The sequence below is a fragment of the Camelina sativa genome, chromosome 10 (genome assembly GCF_030686135.1).
Source record: "Camelina sativa cultivar CO46 ecotype springtype chromosome 10, ASM3068613v1".
Classification (NCBI taxonomy): domain Eukaryota; kingdom Viridiplantae; phylum Streptophyta; class Magnoliopsida; order Brassicales; family Brassicaceae; genus Camelina; species Camelina sativa.
In genome coordinates this window covers 2,425,216-2,446,034 of record NC_141889.1, presented here as the reverse complement: position 1 = coordinate 2,446,034, position 20,819 = coordinate 2,425,216, and the positions used below count along the sequence as shown (strand labels likewise).

The 20,819-nt window shown below is 33.7% G+C and overlaps 4 protein-coding genes and 1 pseudogene across 4 annotated transcripts; 4 read left to right on the top strand and 1 right to left on the bottom strand.

The window, feature by feature from the left end:
* The first annotated feature begins 7,287 nt into the window (after window positions 1-7,287).
* LOC104719981 (auxin-induced protein 15A-like) lies at window positions 7,288-7,942 on the top strand. Its single transcript, XM_010437959.3, has one exon. The coding sequence runs from the start codon at window positions 7,395-7,397 to the stop codon at window positions 7,707-7,709; it is 315 nt and encodes a 104-aa protein (XP_010436261.2). The 5' UTR covers window positions 7,288-7,394; the 3' UTR covers window positions 7,710-7,942.
* A 622-nt stretch (window positions 7,943-8,564) lies between these two features.
* On the bottom strand, window positions 8,565-9,268 carry LOC109126963 (auxin-induced protein 15A-like; annotated as a pseudogene).
* Window positions 9,269-10,993: 1,725 nt separating this feature from the next.
* On the top strand, window positions 10,994-13,147 carry LOC147935750 (uncharacterized). Its single transcript, XM_087470527.1, has 2 exons — window positions 10,994-12,283; window positions 12,658-13,147. The coding sequence occupies exons 1-2, from the start codon at window positions 11,038-11,040 to the stop codon at window positions 12,684-12,686; spliced, it is 1,275 nt and encodes a 424-aa protein (XP_087326653.1). The 5' UTR covers window positions 10,994-11,037; the 3' UTR covers window positions 12,687-13,147.
* Window positions 13,148-16,558: 3,411 nt separating this feature from the next.
* On the top strand, window positions 16,559-17,129 carry LOC104716654 (auxin-induced protein X15-like). The gene has a single exon (XM_010434074.3). The coding sequence runs from the start codon at window positions 16,639-16,641 to the stop codon at window positions 16,954-16,956; it is 318 nt and encodes a 105-aa protein (XP_010432376.1). The 5' UTR covers window positions 16,559-16,638; the 3' UTR covers window positions 16,957-17,129.
* Window positions 17,130-18,781: 1,652 nt separating this feature from the next.
* LOC147935749 (auxin-induced protein 15A-like) lies at window positions 18,782-19,549 on the top strand. Its single transcript, XM_087468343.1, has one exon. It carries the CDS (start codon window positions 19,060-19,062, stop codon window positions 19,342-19,344), a length of 285 nt encoding a protein of 94 aa, XP_087324469.1. The 5' UTR covers window positions 18,782-19,059; the 3' UTR covers window positions 19,345-19,549.
* Window positions 19,550-20,819: the final 1,270 nt, after the last annotated feature.

Here is a 20,819-nt window from a genome sequence, read left to right as displayed (position 1 = left end):
TAATCAAAAGTAATGTTTGCTTTAACTACTATATACAGTCAGTAGTGCTCAATTTTTAATATAATAGAAATACAGTTATCAAACTCCCAAAATTGAATGGCAGAAGAAAAAAATGCACACATGTCTTCTCTCTCTCTGTTGAGAGGTGTCATCGAAGAGCGTAAATCACGGACTTTGGAAAGAGTAATGGTACTGAAGAGTACAAAGCAGAAGAAGAGTGTTTGGAGTGTTGTTAAAATGTGGTTCGAGAGAGTGTGCCTGTGACACTTTCAAACAAAATTTCTTTTTCTTTTTTATTGCAGACACCCATGTGCATCTCCTCATACTGTATTCTCTTATTTTCTCTCTTTTTTTTTCATTTATTAACTTCTGCGTTTCTGATCGTTTTTCTTTTCCAACGGTTGGTTGCAGTTAATTATCGGCCTTCTCTTTTCCAACAAATACTAGTATTTTTTTTTTCTGAATTAAAAACGCGTCTTAGGACACACAAAAAGATGAAAACAGGTCTGAGTCACCATTTGAAGACTTGAAGTGAGTTCCCTTAGCAGCATGATGCCGAATTGGGTCTCAAGTACAGTTATGCACTTATGCTGCCGACGTTTGATAAAACGGAAATACTCATTTGCAATGGATTTTTTTTTTTTTTTTTTTTTTTTTTTTTTTTTTTTGTAAATTTTCACTAATTTAAATTGATCGCCAAAAAATAGGTTCAGAAAAGGGTATAAATTTGGATCCAAATTTTAACCAATAGGAAACGATCACTATTTACTTTCACTTGCTACAAAGCTCACTATGATGAGTTTACAATTGAAATTCGATTTGCATAAAAATGTAACGTTTCAAAATAAAAATGAATATAAATCTTAAAATATATACTTTTAATATTTGAAATTCTAAAATAATAATCCTAGATCAATCTAGAAACCCTTTAAGTATAGTCTGGCTTTTTCCCAATAACCAAGAACCTGACTTCTCCCACCAAGAGCGTGACTGCACTTTTTCCATGGCTTTTTAAACTAGATGAGAAAAGTTGGGTTTTTTAGTAAACCACTTTTCTTAGAAGTGAGGTAAGGAGGTAACTAACACTGACAATACTTTTAAGAGATGTCTCATTGTAACCATATATTGTACGAAAGAGTAAACCAAAATGCTTGTTTCACAAAGGGTTAGTTTATTACATAGCCAAATATTGCAAATTTTTTTTGATAAAACAACGTGGATATGGAAAAAAAAATATATTTGGATTTTAAACGTAGTTGTGTGATATCATGTAAAGTAAGGCATATCTAATAAAATAAAATATAAAATTTGTTCCAAATATCCATAAAAATCTTGAATTTGTTTTAAGTTAAAACATGTGTGAAATTAACACCCATTCATTTATAATTATGCTATCACATTATTCCTACAAATAAACATCTAGAATTTGATTATCTAGTGCATATAACTTAGAAGATAAATTTCGTAGATATCTAAGATTTGGCAGTGTTATATGAATCAGGTCTGCACACTCTTGAGTGAAAGAAAATCTTCAGACTATTATTCTAAGATACGCAGTACACTTTTCTACTCATTCTCGATATATACAATCTTTGACTGAAATATAAAACTAAAATTGAAAAATTATCGTCAATAGTAAAAGTATACTCAAATATGCATGAAAAACAAAAGATTGATTCACAGTCAGTAAGATTCTCATCGGTGAGTTTCTAAAAATTAGAATATTAATATTTTAGTATTAAGATGTCAGTAAGCTATTTTAGTATTAAGAGGTTTAGCTATTTTTCTGTTTATAGATGAGAAGTTGATGTTCTTAGGCAGATAAATAATCGAATTATCATCTTGAACACGAGTAAGGTATTATGTGAAGACGAATTTCACAAAATATATTTTCCATAGACGATGGGATTGGTTTAGTCACAAAACTTCGAAAGTTAGATAGTCATAATCGTTTGACAAAAAGAAAAGAAAATATAGTCACAATCTAAAATTGAATTAATTATTTAAAGCAAACATGGTTTTGTCTTAAACAATCCCATATGCAATGGTCTTGGGAACTACGGCCCATGCGTTAGGGAGCCACCTATGTTTCTTAAGTCCTAATCATCCTTGTCCTAATCGACTTGTATATTAAAATATTTGAACCATTCTTTTTTGATAATTAAACGTATTAAAATATCGTACCTTTTTTTAATTAAAATTTATGTATGGTTAATAGTATAAAACTAATGATGTAAATAAACTTATATTTTCATAAAACACTGGATTACTACTACTAGGTTGATTCTCGTATTCTTTCATATGGTATAATGTATGATGTATCCAGTCTTATCGTAATTAACGAGTAATGATAGTACCGGTTTTTTAACAATTTATTAGGATAAGCGATTACAGAATGTCCACCATCACCGTAAGTTAGTAACGTAGATGGTCATAAATCTTACACTAACAGATTTCTGTTTTTTTTCTTCCAAAATTTAATGACATATTCTGCATTATTTACTTTGTTTGTAATTGATTTGTTTTCTTACTTTAAATCTCTGAAAACATAGCTAGGAACGTAACGATCCCCCAAACCAATTTCCCAATTGTACATTAGATTTAGGGGTATACATTTACGTAATACATCATCTCCCAACCTTATCTTAGGTGGTGGTATTATATGTATAAAGAGATATACGAGATTAAAAAAGGTAAGAAAGTTGCAAAGGTGGTCCAAGGGAAACATCATGACTTATCTCTTATGGTAGCAGCATATGTGTATTCCTATAGATGTTTTTACTGTTTTGTCTTTTTAGGTGTTGTCATTTTGTCTTATAGATTCTGTTTAACATGCTTCAGTTAAAACTACCACGGCATGTGGCCAGGGTTGGCCTTGAGTTTTGGGGTCGAAGACGGAAATAGTGATTTATTTTCATTTTAAAATATAATTTTATCATCAAGTTAATTACAATTCTAATTTAATTCATTATAAAAATAAAACAGAAATATTGACCGTTATACTTACTAAATGTTTGTCTTTGAACTGAGGCCCGAAAATTTAACAATATAAGAGGGGGTTTGACGCCATTGCCTCAAATTTTGTTACATAAACACGACTTTGCATGTGGCACTGACCCGGAATGCCGGTTGTCCATAAAATGAAGATTTCTTTTTTTTTTTTTTAGTAATGAGAAAAATGAAGATACTTGAACGTTGAATGACAAGAAATGTCACGAATGACCAAATATGGCGTGTGGTTTTGAGTTTCTTCTCATTTCTTCAGAAATTTACTTTATGTTGTAACCTGTCCGCCGTGCCATATTTATTCTAAGACCTACAGTTGCTATGTGGATTCAGCAGTACTGCTAAGTGAGTAAATCTAACAAAAAAAACCAGTACATTATAGTCCCAAATTATTATTAAGACCGAAGGGTTCAATTAAAATATTTGTACCGAAATATCTAACATATGATATCAATCGTCAATCTTGCATTTCACTATTTTACTTTTAAAAACAAACTTCTACCGATGGTTGGGGACTTGGGTGTAGGTCTTATGTTGTTTGACCAAAAGGGATAAGTTAAATAGCGATTTAAACCACAGCAAATATATCACAAATAATAAGCACATATTCAAAGGATGGGAGGAAAATGGATAGTAAGGAGAAAAAAAAAGGAAAAATAAATAGACGTAGAGGTACGTAGTCATGCATTTTATTTGTTAGGTGTTGCTTTGCATGTTCTGTGACACAGGATGGATCGTGAGAATACGTGATTGAAAGAAGATGACCATGAGCATATGGGACCATACTGTTTTATTAATTTATTTATTACTAATTATTATATTTTTGTGTATGTTTTCTAAAATTTCTATTGGCTAGTAAATCAAATCAATTGAATGGATTTATTTTCCACAGTGAATGTTGTCTTTCTTCGTTGGTGATGTTGTTGGATCGTGACATTAGGTCAGTGTGAGCATATGAACGCCATGTTACCCCCTTCATGCACCCCTTTTCTTTCTTTCGTAGATAACGATAACTTTTTGTCATTAGAAACCATATATAATGTGTGCGATTAATGCCTTTAAAAACCATAAATGAAATCAGTTGAAATCTTGATTTTTTAAAGGGAAAGAGCAGATATATATTTCTTCACGCTTACCCGATTCCACTGTGCCTCGCTCGGTTTATCACATATTCCTGTCACGATGACCATGGTAGTAACATTGTGAATACTGCTGCGTCAAAAAGTCAACTACTCAAAAAGCATTTATTGAATTGGATTGAAATGAATTAGAACAGCTAATTCAGGACCCATCCATAAGCGTCATCAGTGTCTATATATCCAGCTAGGTTGGTACTTCGAAGGTGTACGTCGTCCAAAATATGTGGTTGCTTCTCTATTTTTATGATGTGATGTTTTTTTGTTTAATGTTGTCTAGTCGAATTAATAAGATTGAAAAATATCAACGGAAACTTTGAAAATTGATTATTTGAATAGATGTTTTTTTTTCCCCAATTTTGATGACTACAGAACACCTCACCATTACAAGTTACAACTACATTTTGACAAATTAAAGTTCAACATGTAACATTCTGAGTGTATATGGGAAAGAATTACGCTTTCCAGGTTACTACTTCATGTCCAATATGCTAAATTTTTGGGCCATGATTAAACGTCCGGGCCGAAGTTAAATATAGATCCATTCAAGACCAGATAGAGATGTTTAGGTCATTCTTTCGCATCGTTTGGGCCAGGAATCAAAGCATATGTCCGCGATGCTTGAACTTCGATATGTATCTCAAACATGAAATGACATTTATACATAATTCTGATAGATCATTTAAATATCTTTTCCAATGGTCATTTTATCATTTTTATTATCAATATGTAAAAATGAAATTGCATTAATTTATTCATAATTTCGTATTTTCGTCTCGATTCGCTTTCTTCTTGTTTGCGGTTTACGAATTAATTTATAGTTCATCCGAGTTCACATAATATATGTAAAACAGTAAAAGTATATTTACAAAGTACGTAGTTATACGGATAAAAGGGCGGTTAAAGTTCAGTACTAGCATTATCAAAATCATTATTTTCAACAAAAATAAAATAAATCTATATTTTTTTTTTGATAGCAGGATCAATCTCATAATTTATATTCGAGAAGTTGTCATATATCAAACGCCCCTCTATAATTTAGTGGGTCACATCACATGCTCTCTAATTATTTCATATGAGAAGCTATTATCCGAAAAAGGGAAGATGATAGATGTAAAGCCACGAAAGTGAAATTGCAGAAACATGGATATCCACGAATGGACCGTCACAAGATCTTCCAATAATATTTAGCTTTTTTTCAGTCAAACGAAGAGAGTCAGTGAGTTGATGATGAAGCCCTCGTGTTGAACGTAGCTGCCAAACACTAGCTAACATATTCAAATCCACCTAATTAATAAAGCTTCGGAGCACAATTATTTTTTTGCCTTTTTGACCTCTATTATGTCAATAGGGTCAAGAGGTCACGAGGATATATAGAATATACAGAAATAAGTGGACATTTCAAGTTTCCTATTTTACTCGAAACTATTATGTGTAAATTTCCTAATATTTGGAGAAAATTTAAATTTTATTATGAGCTATATTATTGAAAGTTTTGATGCACACTAGCAAGTTGGAGATGCATCTATAGTCACATGTCGTGTATGTATTATGTAGACGTCCGACTTGCTCGTATATATGAATAGTTAAATTCATATGTTTAGTGTATTGAAAATAATTTTGTTTAAAAAATAAATAGAAAAAAATTTCAAGTTTTGTTTTAAAAGAAAGATTAATAGAGTTCTTGACACCGAAAAATTGTACAAAGTTCGATATGGTGATCTATGTTTCGGCTGAATCGAAAGCAACAGAAAAATCTATTAGACACAATATATAATAACGTTTTTTTATTTTATTCGTATGGAATTATATATAAAATTAGTAATTTTATTTCGAGTAGCCACTTTTAAGAGAAAGCATGACATATGAGGTGGTAGATCATATATATATAGAGGGACAGTCTTTATGCTGATAATGAGAAACAACTAAACAAAGAACTATCAGTTGCATTTGTCTGAAAGAATTTGGATTTTGTTCATTTAGCTTTTTCGTTATTGCTTCTTATGGGTATGTTCAGTTCATCTGTATATATATGCACAGCATTATCTACAGTGGTTGCAACAAATGCAGATGCTTTTGTTCCCGAATAATTTAATTTTTTCCAAGGCTGAAAAGTATCGATTAAAATATCACACCGTAAAGGTTGTATCACATATTACGAATTTTGCGATAGATTTCAGTAATGGTACATTTATAAAAATATACGTACGACATGCAGATTTACAAATTAAGGAACTTTTAATTCAGAACATTATTTAAATCAGGTAGTCTGTAATATTTAAAATCGGATTAAATGCCTTGAATTAGGATCGGATACTGTTACCTGGATATTACCTTTGCGACCATGGTTTTTTTTTGTTTGTCTCTCTGTTTTAGATGGGAAACATTTAATACTCAAAATCTAAAAATGCCCGAAACTTGTGGTAGATCGATCTAGACAAGTAGCCAAATGGTTCCCGCTCTCTCATATTCTTAATCTCTTATGTGTATATTTTAAGGACAGTCTTTATGTGGAACCAAATAAAGTTAATATAATAATCTGCTTAGTTGTTTGAATTCAATCTTGTATAGAGAAGCGATAGGTAGTCCAATTAATGTTACCGGTATGAGTCATTCTCTACTATTGCATGTGGCCTATTTGATAGTATAGTGCTATACTGCTATGATCGATCGTATGAAAAAGTTTGCTTAATATGGTATACGTCAAATCACGCAGGCCTTGTATCTAACAAAGGATTTGTATATATCCAATTTCCGAAACACATTTTAACATATAGAAGGAACGTATAAAGTCTTTATCGAAAGTAATAATTAATTTCTTACAAGTTACAACTTGATTTTGTTAACATGTTTTCACGTACACTATCTTATTTTGGTTCTATTCATATAAGAGAATGGTAGGGTCTTATAATTCATATTAGGAAATGGTAGGGTCTTATAAACATGTTTTACGAAAATGAAAGAAAAACAAAGTGGTTTCTAAAAGGACAAGGCATAAACATGTGAACTTCATCCATTAGCTCCACCTGATATGTTCCTCAAACTATTACACTCTCATTAACAACTTGCGGTCACAATTTCTTTTAATTCCCTATATATACTTTAGCAAACTTAGCGATACTTGTTTACAAAACTAAAACATATTTCAATAGAAGCCCAAGACATTCAAACACTCTTGGTCAAGTACTGATCACCTTTGAAAGTTCTTCAAAATCTTCCTTTTTAGTTACGTGCATTAATTGATCCTCAAAGATGGGTATCCAATTGGTCGGACTGTCTCAAGCAACGCAAAAGCTTCAAAGAAGCTTATCGGCGAGAATCGCTAGCCTCTTAGCTACGTCGGGTACTAATAATGTGCCAAAGGGTCATGTGGCCGTCTATGTGGGGGAGACATATCAAAGGAAGAGATTTGTGATACCTATATCGTATTTAAACCACCCATTGTTCCAAGGTTTGCTGAACCTTGCGGAAGAAGAGTTCGGGTTCGACCATCCCATGGGAGGTCTCACCATACCTTGCACTGAAGATTACTTCACTGCTCTAGCTTCTATTCTAAGTGGTTCATGATAAGGGATCTCATTGATCATCACAACATTCATTAATTAAGAAGTTTCTTTATACAAAGATATATATGTGTTTTTTGTGTGTATTTAAGGGGAGAAATAATAACTCGAGACTGAGAGATACTACGCGAGTCTCTTTCAAATTTTGATCTAAAATGATCTTGTGAGTTCTTTTAACCATTCCTTTTGTAAATAATTCACTTTCTGAAAACTTAATCTAAGATTCTTTTCTGTCGATTTATTTACTTTTCTATTGTATATATAAGTATATCTTTGCTTACTTTTGTTCTACATGTCATTTTTATGGGAATGATTCATATAAGAAAGAACTTCATATATCATAGTGTAATATTTATTTCTAACATGTATTTGTAATTGTATAACAACAAAACTATTGTAGATAGTTAGATACACGTATACAATAATACTCCATTTGTATGACGGATAACATGCAATTTTTGAAACTCCTCCAAAAGAATAGCAAGTTTTGAAACCAAAAGAAAAAAATAGAATAACAACTTCAAAGTATTGGGGTAAAAATATAAATTATGAAAGACTATAGACTTTTGTTTGTAATGGGAACACACTAATTTAATTGGATATGTAGAGATTGTCTTGCCATATGTAGCTCGTGCTATGGTTTTTATTTTCTTCAAATGTTTTCATTATTACAAAATTGTCTCTAATATTTCCACTGATCATAGAATGTACGAAGAAATTCATCTCTTAAAGACAGAGACATCCCATGCATATAGAACAGTCCAGAAACTCACATATAAGTTAATAAACGTACGAGATAGATCTAACATTCACAGCTATTTATTATAGCCTTTGGATGTGAAATCTCATTAGCATAGACTGCATAGTAAGAATTATCCATATATATTATAATATGCCTCAGACATCTCTCTGCTAAAGAGAAACTTCAAGGCCAAGTATGCAATTCTTTCTTTCATTACATTTTGGTTTTGATTTGACTGTTGCTTAAGCCCTCGCAGTAACATATAAACCCCTTACGAAAAGGATCATCAAATTGGCCAACCAAATATATACTAATACCTTAGGCCAACTTATTACTTTAGGTACTAACAAGTTTAAAACGGATCATCAAACCAACCAAATATATACTAATACCTTAGGCCAACTTATTACTTTAGGTACTAACAAGTTTAAAACGATTCAGACGAGAAGTGACGTCAACAAAGACATGGTGAGGACAAGGAAGGGATCGTGAGGGATTTACTCTTATGATCTGTGCCGAATTCATCTTCGGCTTGACGCAACAAATCTTGGAACAAAGGATGTTTTAAGTAAGATATTGGAACCACAAATCTCTTCGTCTCTTCCTCGTCTTCTCCAACGTATACCGTAAAGTGACCCTTTCGTACGTTGATTATGTGTCTTAAACGCGATACTCTTTTAGCGGCTATTCTCTTGACTTGAAAAGCTATATCCTTGAACCGAATCATATCTATCTTTCAAATGAACTAACTTTGTTATAGCTTGAACGAAGATGCTCCCTGTGTATAGGTTTTGTTGCTACGTCTACTTTATAGGGATGAAGGTTTGTTGCTTTAGGAGTAGTAATTTCATTGTTATAATTATTAAAGGATTTTGTAATATATAAAAATAGTAATTGAAATAAATAATAGATCTGTAAGTATCCAGAAATATATACATTATGATATGATATGTATTTTTCTCTAATTTTAAATGAATTTATTATCTTTGTCTCTTAATTAATGTTTTTAATGATTATCTTTCACATTTTCTCAATGTTTTTTTTGTCAACTTTTGATTTGCAAATAATGTGTGGCTGTACACCCAAAAAAAAAGGGAGGTACCTATTATAATTTATTTATTTTGGGGCAAAAAGGCACCTATATTTAAGATTAAACTCATAAATATTTGAGAAAATACCAATTTTTTTTAATATCCTCATATATATAATTCCTTAAAATTAGAATCAACCAATTAAGATGTAAATGGGTGTATATATACATATCTAAATTTTAAATTTTAAATAGACATCTGCTGAGAATCTTGTATTCGCCGCCGACACTCATAACTTACTAGAAAGTGAACTTCCTTTCTCACAAGAATGTAAGACAAAGAGTAACAAATATTATACAACAGATTGCATGTGAAGAACACATTTAACTACTTCAAACACACACACACACACACACATTTAACTATACGAGGAACCCTCATCAGGTTTGAGAACCCTCCGTTTTACCTCCGGAGTAGCTAGTGAGGAACTGATCGCCATGATCGTGGGGTTAACCGCCTAAATAGAAAATCTATTAACTATTTTGTGTAAACTATATGAGTTTAGGAATTTTAAGTTGCAGACTCGCAGTTTGTAGGTCTAATAAACTAAAAACATATGTTAAATGGAGCACATGAAGCGTCTGCAAAAAAACGTTAAGACGAAGGAGTTCGACATAGAACTTAGGAGTCAAATTATACCACTATGAGCTCGACAGAGAACTTAGGAGTCACGAAAATCTATTGGCAAGCTAAAGTGTCCCACCTCCAATAATGGAGCTCCCCGTATATTACATACTACGTACTTGGTCCAATAAACTTTGGTATATATATAAAGTTAATTAAAGATCTAAAATATAATGGAAACATAAAACTGAGACAGATTTTTTCAATTCTTCTGTGCAACTCTTCTCTAACATATAAAAGATATAAAGGATACAAACACTAAATAACTATTTTAGGTCTAAATGCGAAGAACATATAATATACCTACAACAATCATATAAGATAAGAGAAAAAAGGTAGTACGTAGGCCATATGTTAACACTATAATCTTATAGTGTATATTTTATATATGGTTAGTATAGTGTTAGTATATTAAGTCTCCTTTAGCTTAATATACTTAGTATATATACACTTGTAAGATTCTATTTGCCGTTTTGAATGAGAAATTAGATTCTTCTTTCATCTCTCTCTCTAACTGTCAACATGGTATCAGAGCAAAAACGTTAGTGAGAGAATCTTCTTCCGCTTCGTTGAAATCGATTGATTCATCATCCGATCTTTCGATTTCTCTTTTGATTTCTCATTCGATCATCTATTTATCTTTGGGTATCACTTTTACTTTTTCTTTTTAGCTCAAATCCATCTCGATTTCACAGTTCTGTTTTGCGATGAGTGCGACGTTTGATCAGATTGCTTCACTCTTCGTTTTACATCTTTTGCTGGCGATCGCGGTGTTTGTTATCCTAGTTGTTGCTCTCGTAAGTGTTCTTGTTGTTGTTTTCTCTGTTTGAGCAATTGGCGTTTTTCGATTTGATCTTGGTATCGTAATCTTGGTTATGGCGAATTCAACATCTGATTCAGCTCAACCACCTGATCAATATAACAATCCTTACTTCCTCCATGGCACTGATCATGCTGGATTGGTTTTAGTCTCGGATAGATTGACTACAGGTGCAGAGTTCAATTCATGGCGAAGGTCCATGCGGATGGCTCTCAATGTCCGGAACAAATTGGGATTTATTGACGGTACGATCTCTAAACCATCATCAGATCACCGTGACTATGATTCTTGGAGTCGTTGCAACGATATGGTTTCTACTTGGTTGATGAACTCTGTGTCTAAGAAAATAGGTCAGAGTCTTTTGTTTATTCCAACAGCTGAAGGGATTTGGAAGGATATAATATCGAGGTTTAAACAGGATGATGCTCCGAGAGTTTATGAGATAGAGCAGAAATTGAGCTCGCTTCATCAAGGAGCCATGGATGTAACTGCTTATTATACTGAGTTGGTAACTCTTTGGGAGGAGCTTAAGAACTATGTAGAGCTCCCTGTTTGCACTTGTGGCAAGTGTGAGTGTAGTGCTGCTGTGTTATGGGAAAAATTGCAACACAGGAGTCGTGTGACTAAATTTTTGATGGGATTAAATGATTCGTATGAAGCCACTCGTCGACACATATTGATGACCAAGCCCATGCCATCCATTGAGAATGCTTTCCACATGGTGACTGAAGATGAAAGGCAACGGAACATTGCTAAACCTACTCGGACTGATGGGGTTGTTTTTCAAACTTCTGGTCCTCCTGCTGCGATTATCACTGATGTTACTACTTATGATGGACCAGCTGATCATGTTGCTTATGCTGTTCAGAATTCCTATCGTCCAAAGCAGTCTCGACCTCTCTGTACTCATTGTGGCATATTGGGACATGTGGTTCAGAAATGTTTCAAACTCCATGGTTATCCACCTGGATATATTCCTGGTTTCAAGAGTTTTTCTTCTAGTTATCACGCTCAACGACCACAGTCACAGAGTCTTCCGTCTAAGAGTCAGCCTCAAGGTTCATCTCAGGCCCAATATCAACCGAGGACTCATGCTGTTGCCAATGTCACATCGACGGATCCTTCTGTTCCTCCACCTGCCTTGAACGCGATCAATCTGGATGTTAGTAAAATGAATGCGAACCAGATGCAGACTCTGATTCAGCAACTTTCTGCTCACATGACTTTTCCAGAAAATCAGGCTCCTACCAAGGTTTCTTCCATTTCTGAACATGGTGCTATGGCTGTTGAATCATCTGCTGGTAATATCCCTTTTCCTTCTTCTTCTCTTTGTTATGAACATGATCACCTTACTTTTCAACACCAATGCCTATCATCTCTTTCTTCCAGTCTTCCCCATGGTTCTTGGATTATAGACACTGGTGCTACAACGCATGTTTGTTCTGATCTTGCATTGTTCAATGAAGCAATGCCGGTATCTGGTGTGACAGTCTCTTTACCGGATGCAACTAGAGTTGATATTGCACACACTGGCACAATTCATCTCTCGCATTCTCTCATCTTGCGTGATGTTTTGCATGTTCCTTCTTTCAAATTTAACTTGATATCTGTTAGTAGTTTGTTAAAATCTAGCAATTGCTCTGCACATTTCTTCCCTAACTCATGTTTCATTCAGGAGTTTATTCAGGGCTTGATGATTGGTAGAGGCATCTTATTACATAATCTCTACATTCTTCAACTTGATTCCACTGCATCTCATGCTTCGTCCTCCATCTCATATCCTTCTACTTCGTCTCATTTTTTTGGATCCTTGGTGGTTGATGGTGATCTCTGGCATGCTCGCCTTGGACATCCATCTGCTGACAAGTTACAACATATTCCGGGTACTATCTCAAAGTCTACGAAGTCTTCATCTCCTTGTCATGTGTGTCATTTAGCTAAGCAAAAACGATTGTCCTATGTGTCTAATAGCAAGTTGTCAGTTTTACCATTCGATTTACTTCATTTAGATGTTTGGGGTCCTTTCTCAACAGAATCGGTAGATGGATATAGATATTTTCTCAGTATAGTTGATGATTGTACTAGAGCTACTTGGTTGTATATGTTGAGAAATAAAAATGAGGCTTCTACACATTTTCAAGATTTTATACAATTGGTTCATACTCAATATAATTCAACGATCAAAGTCATACGCACTGACAATGCCCCCGAATTAGCATTTACAAACATTATTAAGAAGCATGGAATTTTGCATCAGTTTTCTTGTGCCTACACACCTCAACAGAACTCTATAGTTGAGAGAAAACATCAGCATCTCCTCAATGTAGCAAGAGCTTTACTTTTTCAGTCTAATGTCCCTCTTGCATATTGGAGTGATTGCGTTTTAACTGCTGTTTTTCTAATCAATCGAACACCATCTACTTTGCTCCATCATGCAACTCCTTATGAATTGCTTACTAAACGCAAACCAGATTATACTATTCTTAGATCTTTTGGTTGTCTGTGTTATGTTTCCACTTTGTTGAAAGATCGTCATAAATTCAGCCCTCGTGCTGATAGGTGTGTTTTCTTGGGTTATGCGTCTGGCTACAAAGGCTACAAAGTATTGCATTTAGATACAACTACTATCTCCATATCTCGTAATGTCATCTTCCATGAAACAATTTTTCCATTTCATGATTCATCTGCATCTTTTCCTTCTGAGATTTTTAGTTCCAACATTTTACCAGTTTCGATTGATTTACCTGCTGATGTGATGCATTCATCTGCTCATGTGCATACACCCTCTTGCATCGACGTCTCATGCATCATCTGCTCATGTGCATACACCCTCTAGTACAATCACAGAGAGTGCTACAGCAGATACTGGTGTTGTTCCTCTAAACAATGCTCGACCACGACGCACAACTAAGGTACCAGGCTATTTGTCTGATTATCATTGTGCCCTTTCTCAACTTACATCACCTATTTCTCTTCCCGAAACACATAAAACCCCATATCCACTTTCTTCAGTTCTTTCTTATGAACAGTTCAAAGCTCCCTATCAGTCTATTGTCCTTTCTTTTTCTCTCGATACAGAGCCTACCTCTTTTCAACAAGCCATCAAATGTAAGAAATGGACAAAGGCTATGGATGTGGAGCTAGATAATATGGAGAATAGTGGGACGCTTGAGGTTGTTTCTCTACCTCCTGGTAAAAACGTCGTTGGTTGTAAATGGGTCTATACAATCAAGTACAATGCCGATGGAAGTGTTGAGCGGTATAAGGCTCGATTGGTAGCCAAGGGTTTTACACAACAGGAGGGAGTTGATTTCTTTGAAACTTTTTCACCAGTTGCTAAGATGGGTAGTGTGAAGTTTCTTCTTGGTTTGGCAGCAAAGCTAGGATGGAGTCTTTGCCAAATGGATGTCACAAGTGCCTTTTTGCACAGTGACCTGGATGAAGAGATATATATGAGCCTACCTCTTGGATATACTCTGGCTTCTGGTATCTTACCTCCCAACCCTGTTTGCCGTTTGAAGAAATCCATCTATGGCTTAAAACAAGCCTCTCGTCAATGGTACAAATGTTTCTCTTCTATTCTCTTGAACAATGGATTCACCCAGGCACCTTCTGAGAATACTTTATTTATCAAGATGACTGATTCATCTTTTATAGCACTTTTAGTGTATGTTGATGATATCATGATTGCGAGTAATAGTGATGCAAAGGTTCTTTCAATCAAGACGATCCTTGCAAAGGCTTTCAAGATAAAGGATCTAGGACCGACTCGGTTCTTCTTGGGGCTTGAAATAGCTCGTAATTCCTCTGGTATATCTGTTAGTCAACGCAAGTACTGCTTGAATCTCTTGAGTGACACAGGTTATTTAGGCTGCAAGCCTAAGAATGTTCCAATGGATCCTTCTAAAGCGTTATTCAAGGATACTGGTGTTCTTCTCTCTGCAGCTGAGGCCAGTTCTTATCGAGCTTTGATCGGACGCCTATTGTACCTAACTATCACCCGACCGGATATCACCTTTGCTGTCAACAAATTGAGCCAGAATCTGTCTTGTCCCACTGATGCGCATCTCTACGCAGCTCAGCATGTTCTTAAATATCTCAAGAGGAATCCAGGACAAGGTTTATTTTACTCTGCTCAGGATGATCTCCGATTGACTGCTTTTTCTGATGCAGACTGGGGCACTTGTCTTGATAGTCGACGGTCAGTCACAGGGTTATGCACCTTCTTAGGTTCTTCTCTTATTACTTGGAGATCTAAAAAGCAGAAGATTGTCAGTAGCAGCAGTACTGAATCGGAATACAAGGCAATGGCTTTAGCTTCTGATGAGTTGGTCTGGTTAACACAACTATTGCAGGCATTCCGTATCCCACTTCATGGACCACCGAAGCTCTACTGTGATAATAAATCAGCCACTCACATTGCCAGCAACCCAGTCTTTCACGAGCGCATCAAGCATATGGAGATTGACTTGCATCGTACACGAGATCGGGTCCTCACAGGAACTCAGCAAGTCTACCACGTTTCCACGGGCAATCAACTTGCAGATATCCTTACCAAACCTCTGCAAGCTGGCCCCTTTCACTCTTTTCTTGACAGGATATCTGTTTCAAGTCTTTTCCTTCCATCCGAAGATTCCAGTTCAAAGACTTGAGGAGGGGATGTTAACACTATAATCTTATAGTGTATATTTTATATATGGTTAGCATAGTGTTAGTATATTAAGTCTCCTTTAGCTTAATATACTTAGTATATATACACTTGTAAAATTCTATTTACCGTTTTGAATGGGAAATTAGATTCTTCTTTCATCTCTCTCTAACTGTCAACACCATATGTAGCAAATAGCAACAGATCTATGAGGATTTTGTTTTCGATATATAACGATCACTGAACAGTAATATGTTGCATCTTCAAATTTTCAGTGTAGCCACAATCACAATCATCCTCATATAATCACATGCAAAGTTGTACAAGTCAGATCTTATCCAATGGTTGATCAAAAAGCTGCAATTTTAAAAAAAAGAAAAATATATCAAATAGTAAATATAATACTTGTAAGAAATTTACTATTTCAAAACATATATAGAAAACCATCTCGATACTCATCTTTCGTCCCAGCAGTACGGCCCCTAGTTTGAGAGCGAAGGAAAAATATACTTTAAAGACTTTGAACTTTCAAATATAACAAACAATCTCCATCGCTAAAAATGGCTCAAGAACTGGACCCACTTATTAGTCTGATCCAGGTCACACATTATTCACCATTTCGAGGCCCTAATTAAATACACATACGTACCCAACTTTTTATATTTGCAATTGCAATCATATAGGAACGTATGTTATGTGCATTTTATTTTAATTTATACGTTTTATAATTTATATAGAGATGAGCTAAGCCATGTGAGCCAGATGGATGACGGAGGGCCCAACAGCCCACAACTTTTGGGGAGGGGGTTTTATGTAATCAAAATATCGCATCTTACTGTTTTTTTTAGCATTTAAGTCTTTTTCCTTATCTTGAAGTTACATACTTTTAAGTTTACTACTACTATAAATAGAAACTTCTTCCCCTGCGTTGTCTATCAAGTCATTTGATTCAATAAAAAAAAAAAAATTACTTCCTCAATTTTATAAGTTGCAAAAATAAAGAAGAAGATGGGTTTAATGCGGTCGATGCTTCCAAATGCAAAGCAAATATTCAAATCACAATCTATGAGGAACAAAAACGGATCACAATCATCAACAACAACTTCACGGCTTGTTCCGAAAGGTCACGTAGCGGTTTACGTTGGAGAACAAATGGAGAAAAAGAGGTTTGTGGTTCCGATAACATACTTGAACCATCCTATGTTCAGAGAATTCCTTAATCGCGCTGAGGAAGAGTGCGGATATCATCACTCGATGGGTGGCTTGACCATACCTTGTCGAGAAGAGTCGTTTCTTCATCTCATTACTTCTCATCAGCTGCATTGAAGAATGCATTCGTTGATATCTAGTAGTCTTAAGGGCTTTAGTGAAAGCTGTTTTTGTTTCCTCTTTTAATTAAGAGGAGAATTACTTATGTGTGTATATGATGACAGTACTTGTTCAAAGCTTAAGTTGTACTTTAAAATAAGATTTGAGAAGTTGAACTAATATTCAAACCATTAATTAAATGCTCAAGATTTAAATATTTTACAGTAAAAACGGCGGTAAATAATTAAACTATTAATGCGGATAGTTCAACTTCAATATGTTAGAAAATGACTGACTAGGTTTTCAAAAAAAAAAAAAAAAAATGACTGACTGATCAATTTTATCCAAATTGAATTCACTATAAATATATTGCTCTGTTTGGCAAAAAAAAAAACCAATATATGATATTTTGTGGTTGAAAGATTCATCTTGAATTGAGAGACCAAAGTTTGGCTCTTCCTTAAATGGAAAAATACAGAAAACTTCGCATGCCCCAAATATCAGTTTGAGATTTTGTTAATAATTCTCGAATTATAGAAGACAATGTACACGAAAGATATTGTTTTCTGACCAAATACTTACTTTTGAAAAGTTATACAAAGTAAAAGTTTGGAAATCTGAAAATAATAGTATTGAGCTTTACAAAAATGTTGCATGTTCTTCTTTAACATAAGCCATGGGTTTCAATCCGAGCGATGACGCAAAAACACTAGCATAAAACATGGTGAAGTATAACACGGTTAGAAGTCATACTATCTCTACTATAATAGTACCGTACGTGTAGAAAAACATTTTGTAATAAAAAGATAAAAATTTCACATAATATGGAATCTCTATTATGAGTTTTATTTTTTTATTTGTTTTGTATTTTGAATACCCAGCTCTCTGACTTACATTATAAATATAGTATCTCAAAAGAAAAAATAAAATATATTAGACTTCTTCAAGGGATTTAAAGTATTTTAAGGAATGGTGGATCACATGCATTCTGAAGAAACTAAAATGGGTTGTAAGTGATGAATAACACTAGTATGATCTAACCGTTAATAAATCAAAAGAAGACATATTTCTTCAGATAAATATATAATATTTATTGAAAATGATTGAAACTTACTGCTGAATTTTATTATATAGAGAAACTTGTCATAATAAATGAATTAAATCATATCTAAATTATTGCATAATTAGATTGTCAAGGCTCATGTTACTCTCCGTTATTAGGAAGATATAATTGTGATCATAATATTGGAAATGAAACACGTGACCATTTTTTCAATAACTGCAATTTCTTGGAATAACTGTAATTGCCCCTAATTTATATATACATGCCAATAATAACAATTTAAATTAGTTTCTGTGGATTTGTTGAGTTGAGTTGAGCCTAAAAAGTAAAAACTCATAACAGTATTAAACTTCTACCTAAAAATGCTCTCTTCAACTTGATTCAACATTATAAGAACCCAAAGAAACCATGCATGTTCAATGTTTCTCATTTTCATGACTCCAAGCTTAGTAACAAAGATTTAATAATACAAAGTTTGATAAAGTCAAATTAATTTAAGATACAAAAGGGTCCTCTTAAGTGGGCTATAGGGCAACACAAATAGACTAAAAAGCCACCATTTTCAAGAGCCAACAATAGACTTGTCAAAAAATGTCTATTTTCATCAATAAGGACACTTGTTTCTGTTGTCTATTCATCATAACCAATAGGACCAAACTGGTTTGCATGTAATGGCCAGAGATTTTAATAAGTGACAGAGAGTGCATGTGAGTCCTGCAACAACGGTGGGTCCACTATCTGATTATATTCATTCTTAAGTCATCCAGAAATCAGAATCAGCTTGATGCCTTTTCTAGGTAAACCCTAGTTTTTTCTTTCGTTTTTTAAAGGAATACCATGTGAAACCCTGCAAACTCTTAATATTTAAATCCATTAAAATCTGTATTTACCATTAAAACATTATAACTACGAAATTTGGTTCCTTACCTATAAAAAACTCTATATATAACAACAACAACAACTGAAACATAAACTCCACAGAAAAGCATCAATATCTTTCTCTCGTTTCATAAAAAACAGAGTATCTCTGTAGATCTATATAACTCTTGCTTTCAGAGATGGCTATTAGATTGTCGCGTGTTATCAACTCTAAACAGTCCCAAAAACAGCAAAATCGAGTCCCAAAAGGACATGTTGCGGTTTACGTCGGAGAAGAGATGGACAACAAGAAGAGGTTCGTGGTTCCTATCTCGTATTTGAACCATCCTTCGTTTCAAGGTTTGCTTAGTCGAGCGGAGGAAGAATTTGGTTTCAATCATCCAATAGGTGGATTAACGATTCCTTGCAGAGAAGAAACTTTTGTTGGTCTTTTGAATTCTCATGGTTGTATTGTTTCAACTTGAAACATCTTTCTTTTTTGGGATCGATAGCCCAAATTCTTTTTATAGAAATTTTCCTTTTTTGGTTGTTCCCTTTGTTTATTTCTACAAAGGAGAACAGATTGAATCAGCATGTAAATACGTTAATGTGTAACCAGTCAAGTCAGGTTATATATACTCTTATGTACTTCCAGAAAACATTGATGAGAAAAACTTTCTTTTTTTCGAAGATTATAAATTTATCCGAAATATTCATTACGATGATTGATGATTGTACGAAGAATCAATAATTACATATAAGCCTGACCTAATCACTCTGTCATGAAAAGATCATTCACATTTTTTTGTAGTCGTTACGTGGCTATTTGAATACGTACGCTAGTTTAATTACATCAAATTGTTATGACTTATGACTAATTCAAATTGTCTTAACTAATTAACTACGTACGCTACTCATTGCGAATTAATTATAGAAGTTAACACATAGACCTGATCATACTATTAGTATTAGATTATTGATAGTTATGGGAATACGAGGGACTACTCAGAGCAGCATATGCAATAGAAACCTTTGTACTGGACCACAACAATTTCATTTTAAGTTTCGACAGAGCTATATATCAGATTATTTAATATTTCTGACGCAAAAAAAAAAAAAAAAAATCATAACTGTAAGTCTGTAACAAACAAATATTTTTTATTTTGAAAAGCCATCAAAATTTTATAGATAAAGGATCCGAACCAATTTTTTAAGCATAATACCATAAAGCTTTTGAACCAAATGAACTGGCCATGTTCTGGAAAAATGATAGGTATACACTACAAAAAAAATGGTTTTATTTTTTTGATAAGTATATCTTCATCGTAATTTTATTTTTCGGCTGATTGTGATGCTTTAACTTCTGTATCATTTTGAGATCATATAGACGTATATGATTTGCAAATTGCAAATACTTTTACCTTGAGTGTATATGGTATTTAGGATCATGGCAGTTGCATCGTGTATTAAAAAGAAGTTATAAAGAGTGACATTTCAACAAAAAGATCACAACAGCCCTGTAGAACATCCCGAAGATTTGACAAGATTCTGATCATATCAAGACAACAACAATGTTTTAGTGTAAATTATGATGAATTAAATTCTTACATGTTCTAGATAGATACGTACGTATAAGAGATTTCTACCAACATAGATAACAAATAATTAGCTATAACTATACATGTTTGATATTCATCTCGAAAAGGCATACATGCTACAAAACAATAGTAATTTCTTGGATAAAAGCACATATACTAAAAATGAAAGCAAACGTCTATGAAGACACACCGAATTTTGTCATTATTTCAAAAAAATAAAAATAAATAAACTTGACTAAACTGTTGTTTTAATGATGCTATCCAAAGATACCAAATGTGGAGTCTCCAACTAGAAAATTAAGAATAATTTCCAAGAAGCATCCATGTGATTAAGGACTGAAATTTGGGTGATAGATACGACT

Excerpts from the sequence above, each read along its gene's own strand:
- LOC147935749 (XM_087468343.1), top strand. The coding sequence starts at position 19,060 with ATGGCTATTAGATTGTCGCGTGTTATCAACTCTAAACAGTCCCAAAAA.
- LOC104716654 (XM_010434074.3), top strand. The coding sequence starts at position 16,639 with ATGGGTTTAATGCGGTCGATGCTTCCAAATGCAAAGCAAATATTCAAA.
- LOC147935750 (XM_087470527.1), top strand. The coding sequence starts at position 11,038 with ATGGCGAATTCAACATCTGATTCAGCTCAACCACCTGATCAATATAAC. Across the intron at positions 12,284-12,657 it reads GGCTGTTGAATCATCTGCTG|GAGTTTATTCAGGGCTTGAT; the intron begins GTAATATCCCTT and ends TGTTTCATTCAG.
- LOC104719981 (XM_010437959.3), top strand. The coding sequence starts at position 7,395 with ATGGGTATCCAATTGGTCGGACTGTCTCAAGCAACGCAAAAGCTTCAA.